The sequence below is a fragment of the Macaca thibetana genome, chromosome 2 (assembly GCF_024542745.1).
Source record: "Macaca thibetana thibetana isolate TM-01 chromosome 2, ASM2454274v1, whole genome shotgun sequence".
Lineage (NCBI taxonomy): Eukaryota > Metazoa > Chordata > Mammalia > Primates > Cercopithecidae > Macaca > Macaca thibetana.
The window spans coordinates 149176158-149185478 of record NC_065579.1 but is presented as its reverse complement, the minus strand read 5'-3'; the positions used below and the strand labels follow the sequence as shown (position 1 = coordinate 149185478).

The window sequence follows — 9321 nt, the reverse complement described above, 5'->3', positions numbered from 1 at the left end:
CACTTCAGGAGGCCAAGGCAGGAGCATCACTTGAGCCCAGGAGTTCAAGATTAGCCTGGGCAACATAGGGAGACCCCCAACTCTACAATAAATACAAAAAATTAGCCGGGTGTGGTGGTGCATGCCTGTGGTCCCAGCTACTTGGTGGGCTGAGGTGGGAGGGTTGCCTGAGCCTGGGCAGTCAGGCTGCAGTGAGCTATGATCACCGTTGCACTCCAGCCTAGGTGACAGAGTAAGACTCTATCTCAAAAAATAAATAAGTAAATAGATAATGTTACTAGGGTGAGAATGAGCCCTCCTTTCAATTGCTCAATCGTAGTTTTTGAATACCTAGTATGTGTCAGGCAATGAGCTGAGTGTCAGGGATATTCAGTCCATTGAGAAATCCGTACATCTGTTTTTTTATTCATCAAACAAATTGTTATCGAATATCTGGTACTATACCAAATACCAGAAATACTATGGTAAATGAAATACTCTTCTAGCCCAGAAGCTTACAACCATCAGTTAGTGGAGTAAAACAGGTGAATAAGCTGCTTCACTGCAGGGTGATACATTCTAATGTAGAGATGAGCACCGGACGCTGGAGGAGGACCTATGCAGCCCGGGGCTGGGACAGCTTCCCCAATGTGACATTTTAGCTGAGACATGAAAGGGGGTGGTACTGGTGGAGTCCTGAGCAGAGGAAGAAGATGGCATGTGCAGAGTCCTAGTGCCAAAGAGAGCTCAATGTGTTCAGGGACCTGTGAGTCGTTCCGAATGAATGCATGCAGGAAGTGGTAAAAAAGAAAAATAAAATTGATACTGCAGTGGAAAGCACCGGCAAGCTCCAGAGTGCCTTGTGGACTTAGTTGAGGCATCTGACCTTCCTTTATCCCAAGAACAGGCTTTCCCAAAATGTGGCTGGATGATAAGAAGATCTTAGATGGTACACAGAATACAGTTTTTTATTTTTGTAGTTAATGGAGTGAACATGCATAGAAATATATATATATATTTCATACACCCAACACATGGCTTATCTTATATTATTGCTTAGGATGAGATTGAGTGACAAAAGTAATTCAACTGACAGACAGAATACTACCTAGATTATAGTTGGTACATGAATAACCATGAATGACTGATGTTTGGGCAAAAATGCCTGAGGCTGACAGATTGCCATGGAAAGCTTTTATGTAGGGAAGTCGCATAAGAATACTTATAGGTTAGAAAGAACACTGGTTGTGGAGAATAGATAAGGACAGTATTTGCCAAACTTCTAGTTAAGTCGCATGAGTGGATTCTGAAATCAACTTTAAAGTTGTGCTGGGTGCAGTTGTGCACACCTGCAATCCCAGCTACTGGGAAAGCTGAGATGGGAAGATTACTTGAGCCCAGGAGTTCAAGAGTGGGAGGGTTTGCAGTGGAGAAATCACATGATCACAGCCTGGGCAACACAGTGAGACCCCGTCTCAAAAAAAATTTTTTTTAATTTTCTTAAAGTTGTAACTGGCAGGGTTTTTTTCAGTAAAACATAATAGGATACAATAAATAGTGTCAGACAGCTTCACATACAATCAGATGGCACCACACATAACAATACTTTTAATTTTACATATGCACCTATAAGCATGCATGCATGTGTGTAAGTGTTACTAGGTTACAGCACAAAATATTTTTCTTACTGTGGGTCAAAGTCAAAGAAAGTTTAAAATTCACTGGAAACAGACCAATTAGGAGTCTGTTGCAGTATTTTGTTCATTCAATTAGTGTTTATTGAGTACATATTATGTAACAGGTGCTATTCTAGGCACTGAGAATATGGCTGGTGAACAAAATTGATAATGTGCCTGATCTCACAACATTTACACTTTGGTGAGGAGAGGATACAATGAGCAAGTAACCAAATAAGTTCCTAAGACAACTTAAGAGAAGTCAAGTTATTTAAAAAGCAATAAATCCGAGGGAGAAATGTAGGCTCCATACAGGCTAGTCTCTTCTTTTTTCTTTTCTTTTCTTTTCTTTTCTTTTTTTTTTTTTTTTTTTTGAGACGGAGTCTCACTCTGTCGCCCAGGCTGGAGTGCAGTGGCACGATCTCGGCTCACTGCAAGCTCCGCCTCCCGGGTTCACGCCATTCTCCTGCCTCAGCCTCCCGAGTAGCTGGGACTACAGGCGCCCACAACCGCGCCCGGCTAATTTTTTGTATTTTTAGTAGAGACGGGGTTTCACCGTGGTCTCGATCTCCTGACCTTGTGATCCGCCCGCCTCGGCCTCCCAAAGTGCTGGGATTACAGGCGTGAGCCACCGCGCCCGGCCTTTTTTTTTTTTTTTTTTTCATTGCCTTGTTCCAAGCATGGAGAATAGGAATAGTGCTTGGAACATAATAGCTGCTCAGTAAGTATTCATTGAATGAATGAATGAATGAATGAATTATTCAATGAAGGATGCTGTTGACTTGGGTAGTTACGATAGAAATTAAGAGAAGTGACCGCGCTGGGTTGCCGCCGCCGCTGCCGCCATCGTGCCAGCCCCTCGGGTCTCCGTGAGGCCGGGTGACGCTCCAGAATGGGAGACAAGCCAATTTGGGAGCAGATTGGATCCAGCTTCATTCAACATTACTACCAGTTATTTGATAATGATAGAACCCAACTAGGCGCAATTTACATTGACGCGTCATGCCTTACGTGGGAAGGACAACAGTTCCAGGGGAAAGCTGCCATTGTGGAGAAGTTGTCTAGCCTTCCGTTCCAGAAAATCCAGCACAGCATCACCGCGCAGGACCATCAGCCCACTCCAGATAGCTGCATCATCAGCATGGTTGTGGGCCAGCTTAAGGCGGATGAAGACCCCATCATGGGGTTCCACCAGATGTTCCTATTAAAGAACATCAACGATGCTTGGGTTTGCACCAATGACATGTTCAGGCTCGCCCTGCACAACTTCGGCTGACCTCCTCTCAACTAGGCACTCACGCTGTTTCCTCCTCCCTCCTCTTCCCAATACTATTCCCACTCCTCCAGATGCTCCAAATATCATGCACAAATGAGCAGGGCCGCGGCGGGAGTGGGCGCAGTGCGCTGCTGCCACCGAGGTGTTGTGCATGATGTTTGGACACTAGACTAGTTGCATCTGATGGGAGAAATTTGTGTTGTACCAGCGCATGCCTTGGAAAGACTTAAGTAATGCAAAAGGTTGTCCTTTTTTTTTTTTTTTTTTTTTTTTTTTAATCTACTGACAAGTTGCTCTAGTAACCCAAAGAAGTGAAGGAGAAAGCAGCTGCCTCACCGCCCAGACATTGATTTGTTCAGATGTTTCAATGCCTCATGATACAATAAAACCACAAAAATTTAAAAAAAAAAAAAGAAATTAAGAGAAGTAGATGGGTTCAAGATATATTTAAGAGGTAAAATAAATGGGGTTTAGTGAGAAAAGTAGGAGTTGGGGGTTAAGAGATAAAAATGAGATGAATCGTTTCTCTACAACCTACTCTAAAGATAGTAACCAGAGTGATCATGTGATTTCTCCACTGCAAACCCTCCCACAGCTTCCTGTTGTACTCAGAGTAAAGCCCAGGCTCCTTACAATGGCCAAGAATGCTGCCCATGACCTGGACTTGGGTACCTCACTAACCTCATCACTAAAAATCTTCCTCTTTCTCTCTCTGTTCCAGCCACACTGGCCACCTTGCTGTTCCCCAAACCCCCAGTTAAGACTCTGGTCAAGGCATTTGCACTCACTGCCCCCTCTTGAAATGCTCTTCTCTCAAATATTCACATAGCATAGACCTCTCTTTCTTCAAGTGTCTCCTTCTTGGAGAGGTCTGTTCTCACCACCTAATATTACAACTCATGTACCTTGATATGCATTCTTCTGCCTGCTCAATTTTTCCCCATAGCACTTATTGTGAGATGTGTGTATGGGGTGTGTGTATGTGTATGTGTGTGTGTGTGTGTGTGTGTGTGCAGCACTCTAACATACTATTATAGTCGATTATCCTCATTGTCTGTCTCCCACAGGAATGTCACTATCCATGAGCCTAAAGCAGTTTGGCACATTATAGGTGCTCCATCAATATTTGTTGAAAAAACAAATAAAGACAACTCTCAGGTTTCTGGTTTGAGCAACCGGGTGACTGTGGCTCATTGAGGCAGGAAACACAGAAGGATACAGGGTCTGATGGGAAGTGACAAGTTCCTTTTTGGACGTGCTGAGTCCGTGTCTTGTGAGACCAATGTCGAGGTGGGAATTCCCTTTAGGCAGTTGAATATATGGGTCTGGTCCTCCAGAGAGCCACAGATATAAACTTGAGGGATCACTGGCTTATAGATGGCATTTGAATGGATGAGACAGCAAGAAAATGTATACAGAGATGAAGAGAAGACCTTGGAGAAACAGCAGGAGCTGAAAAACAGCAATAGTAGAAGAGCCCACAAAGGAAAGAGAGCAAGAGATGGAGTTGGGATGAAAAGCAGTTGTGGAAATTCATGGGAGAGTAGTTTTAAGAAGGGAGGTGTATTTAATATCTATTCCTGTGTAAAACTTATTCCAGCCTCATAACTATATATAATTATTATGTATCAATTAAAAATACATTTTAAGGCCAAGCGTGGTGGCTCACGCCTGTAATCCCAGCACTTTGGGAGGCTGAGGCAGGAGGATCACTTGAGGTCAGGAGTTCGAGACCAGCCTGACCAACATGGTGAAATCCCATCTTTACTAAAAATACAAAAATTAGCCAGGCATGGTGGTGGGCACCTGTAATCCCAGCTACTCAGGAGACTGAGGCAAGAGAATCTCTTTAACCTGGGAGGTGGAGGTTGCAGTGAGCCAAGATCGTGCCACTGCACTCCAGCCTAGGTGACAGAGCAAGACTCTGTCTCAAAAAATAAATTTAAAATAATTAAACCAAAATTTAGTGGCTGAAAGCAAAACACATTTATTATCTCACTGTCTGATAAAACACATTCTGTCTCTCTACACTGTCACACAGAACACTGCTAACACCAGGTGTACAGGGTTTTTTCCACACTGAAAATTCTCTGACACCAGTTGGGTGTCCTACAGTTCAATTCTGACACTATCTACCTGGAGTTTGGGTCAGATCCCACAAGTTAAGGGCTCATTCCCACAAGACTGCTCCCACCAAAGATGCCAGTCTCAAGTCCAGGCCTCTTGTGCTTCTGATCCACCCACTGTAAGTTGGGGTGCAATCATCTCCTCATGTGCAATAATTTTCTAAAATGGGGCACAGAACTCAGAAAAACACTCTATTTACATTTATGGTTTATCATAAAGGGTACTGCTAAAGCAAACTAAAATGGCCTGAGAAAGATTCCATACTTCTATATTTGAGTCCTTGTGGATGAACCGTAACCTAGCTTAATAGTCAGACAAAATTGAAAACCTAACTTAGGAGTGGCCGGCCGTGGTGGCTCACACCTGTAATCTCAGAACTTTAGGAGGCTGAGGTGGGCAGATCACTTGAGGTCAGGAGTTTGAGACCAGCCTGGCCAATATGGTGAAACCCCATCTCTACTAAAAATACAAAAATTAGCCGGGCGTGGTGGCACACACCTGTAGTCCCAGCTTCTCAGGAGGCTGAGGCAGGAGAATTGCTTGAACCTGGGAGGCGGAGGTTGCAGTGAGCCCAGATTGCTCCATTTTACTCTAGTGTGGGTGTCGTAGTAAGACTCTGTCTCAAAAAAAAAAAAAAGAAAAGAAAAAAAGAAAACCTAATTTAGGAGTATGTGCCTGTTACAATAACTGAGTCTTGGCCAATCCCAGCAGCCATACTTCATTCATAGATAGCTAAGTGTTCAAACTGTGTTCCAATAAGGCAGACGCCAACCTGTAATCAATCCAGCTGTTTCTGTACCTCACTGCCGATTTCTGTATGTCATATTCTTTGTTTTTGTTTGTTTTGTCTATAAGTCTTCCTCCACCATGTGGCTGCACTGGAGTCTCTGTGAATCTGCTGTGATTCTGGGGGCTGCCCGATTCATGAATCGTTCATTGCTCAATTAAACTCCTTTAAATTTAATTTGGCTGAAGTTTTTATTTTGTTTTGTTTTTGAGACAGCGTCTCATTCTGCAGCCCAGGCTGGAGTGCAGTGGCACAATCTTGGCTCACTACATGAAGTTTGGTTTGTTGTTGTTGTTGTTGTTGTTGTTGTTTTAATCAGAACAGATGAACAGCCAGATGAAGGGATACATGGGGTGTAGTCTGGAAGGATCCCAAGAATAGGAGCTCTGTCCTTGTGGAGTTGGGGTTCACCACCCTCCTGTCATCCTACTATTATTGTTGTGCAAGAGTTTTCAAAGAGCTTAATCTCTACTCCTTTCCAGGAGGTCTGTTGGTAGGCCTGAAAGTTCTAACCTTATAATCACTTGGTCTTTCTGGTGACCAGCCCCATCCTGAGGCTATCTAGGGGCAAGTTACCTCATTAATGTAAACTCAGATGTGACCAAAAAGGTTTCATTATGATTAACAAAAGAAACTCATGAAATTCCAAGGGCTTTAGGAGCTCTGTCCCAAGAACCAGAGACCAAGACCAAATACATTTCTTGTTACACCACACACTATTTCTGTGGGTACAGGGTCCTGCACTACCTAACTGGGTCCTCTGTTTTAGGGTCTCTTACAAGGATGTAATCAAAGTGTCACTCAAGGCTGTGGTCTTATCTGCAGGCTTCTCTAGATAGTGATCCTCTTCCAAACTGTTGGCAAACTGTTTCAATTGTTGACAGGATTCAGTTTTCTAAGGACTATTGGACTGAGGGCCTCAGATCTTTCTCATGGGGATCTCTGTACAGGGCACCGCACAACATGGGAGCTTGCTTCATTCACCAGAGCAACGCTGAAAGAAGAATCCAAGAAAGAGTGTAAGCGAGTCTTCTATAACCTCATCTTGGAAGTGCTATGTCATTCCATCTCACTTTTGTCTTATTCTAGTCATTAGAAGCAAGATACTAGGCTCAGCCCACACAAAAGGAAGGGATTAAAAAAGGGAGTGAATACCAGGAGTCGCTTTCGAAACAGCCTCCTACAGAGGATGCGTCGGTAGTGTTAAAAGTCATAGAGTGGTCAAGCGTCCAGGACACTTGGCAGCAAGGAAGAGCGTTTGTTATTTTAGAGAGAGCTGGCTTAGCAGAGTGTGGAGGCAAAGCCAGATGATGAAGGTCTGAAGAGTGAATCAGAATGGAAGAAGTAGAGGTGGCAAGCACAGACAATTCTTTGAAGAGGCTTAGCTATAAAGGGAAGGATAGTGATAGGGTGGCTGCAGGAAGGAATGGAGTCAAAGTCGATGGTGTTTTATTATTATGATTATTATTTGAAAGATATTTAAATGCATTTAAAAGTTATTGGGGGCCGGGTGTGGTTGTTCATGCCTCCCAGCAGTTTGGGAGGCCAAGGAAGGAGGCTCACTTGTGGCCATGAGTTTGAGACCTGCCTGGGCAACTTAGCAAGAACGCTGTCTCTACAAAAATTTTAAAAATTAGCCAGGTATAGTGGTGCACGCCGGTAGTCCCAGCTACTCGGGAGGTTGAGGTGGGAGGATCACTTGAGCCCGGGAGGTGGAGGATGCAGTGAGCCAAGATTGTGCCACTGCACTGCAGCCCAGGAGACAGAGTGAGACCCTATCTCTAAAGAAAATAGTAAAAATAAAAATAAATAAGTTATTGAATAAGTATGTATAGAAAAAAGAGATTAAAGAAAGACTGGATCTCTTCCTTACACTGTATACAAAAAGTAACTCAAGATGGATTAAAGACTTAAATGTAAGACCTAACACCATAAAAACCCCAGAAGAAAACCTAGGCAATACCACTCAGGACACAGGCATGGGCAAGGACTTCATGACTAAAACGCCAAAAGCAATGGCAACAAAAGCCAAAATAGACAAATGGGATCTAATTAAACTAAAGAGCTTCCACACAGCAAAAGAAACTACCATCAGAGTGAACAGGCAACCTACAGAATGGGAGAAAATTTTTGCAATCTATCCATCTGACAAAGGGCTAATATCCAGAATCTACAAAGAACTTAAACAAATTTACAAGAAAAAAACAAACAACCCCATCGAAAAGTGGGCAAAGGATATGAACAGACATGTCTCAAAAGAAGACATTTATGCAGCCAACAGACACATGAAAAAATGCTCAGCATCACTGGCCATCAGAGAAATGCAAATCAAAATCACAATGAGATACCATCTCACACCAGTTAGAATGGCAATCATTAAAAAGACAGGAAACAACAGATGCTGGAGAAGATGTGGAGAATTAGGAATGCTTTTACACTGTTGGTGGGAGTGTAAATTAGTTCAACCATTGTGGAAGACAGTGTGGTGATTCCTCAAGGATCTAGAACTAGAAATACCATTTGACCCAGCAATCCCATTACTGGGCATATGCCCAAAGGATTATAAATCATTCTATGATAAAGACACATGCCCACGTATGTTTACTGTGGCACTATTCATAATAACAAAGACTTGGAACCAACCCAAATGTCCATCAATGATAGACTGGATTAAGAAAATGTGGTACATATACACCATGGAATACTATGCAGTCATAAAAAAGGATGAGTTCATGTCTTTGCAGGGACATGGATGAAGCTGGAAACCATCATTCTAAGCAAACTATCACAAGGACAGAAAACCAAACACCACATGTTCTCACTCATAGGTGGGTGTTGAACAATGAGAACACATGGACACAGGGTGGGGAACATTACACACCAGGGCGTGTTGGGGGGTGGGGGGCTGGGGGAGAGATAGCATTAGAAGAAATACCTAATGTAGATGACGAGTTGATGGGTGCAGCAAACCAACATGGCACATGTATACCTATGTAACAAACCTGCACGTTGTGCACTTGTACCCTAGAATTTAAGGTAGAATAAATTTTAAAAAGATTTTTAAAAGGCAGTAGAGTGTGCGCTTCAGCAGCACATACACTAAAATTGGAACGGTACAGAAAAGATTAGCATAGCCCCTACTGGGCCCATCTGGGTGTGGTGGCTCATACTTGTAATCCCAGCACCTTGGAAGGCTCAGGATCACTTGAGCTCAGGAGTTCGAGACCAGCCTGGCAACATAGTGGGACCCCATTTCCACAAAACAAGAAAAAACTAGTGGGGCATGGTGATGTGAGCCTATAGTTCCAGCTGCTTGAGAGGCTGAGGTGGGAGGATGGCTTGAGCCCAAGAGGTCATACTGTAGTAAGCTATGATCACACCAGCTTAGGTGACAGGGTGAAACCTTGTCTCAAAAAAAAACGGTGTATGGGGCGGTCGTAGGCCTGAAGAAAGGGGCTCCAAGCACAATAGAAGTA

The 9321-nt window shown here is 43.4% G+C and overlaps 1 protein-coding gene and 1 pseudogene across 1 annotated transcript; both read left to right on the top strand.

Moving 5' to 3' along the window:
* The first annotated feature begins 2467 nt into the window (after positions 1-2467).
* On the top strand, positions 2468-3332 carry LOC126949175 (nuclear transport factor 2). Its single transcript, XM_050781808.1, has one exon. It carries the CDS (start codon positions 2548-2550, stop codon positions 2929-2931), a length of 384 nt encoding a protein of 127 aa, XP_050637765.1. The 5' UTR covers positions 2468-2547; the 3' UTR covers positions 2932-3332.
* A 5590-nt stretch (positions 3333-8922) lies between these two features.
* On the top strand, positions 8923-8984 carry LOC126949474 (uncharacterized; annotated as a pseudogene).
* Positions 8985-9321: the final 337 nt, after the last annotated feature.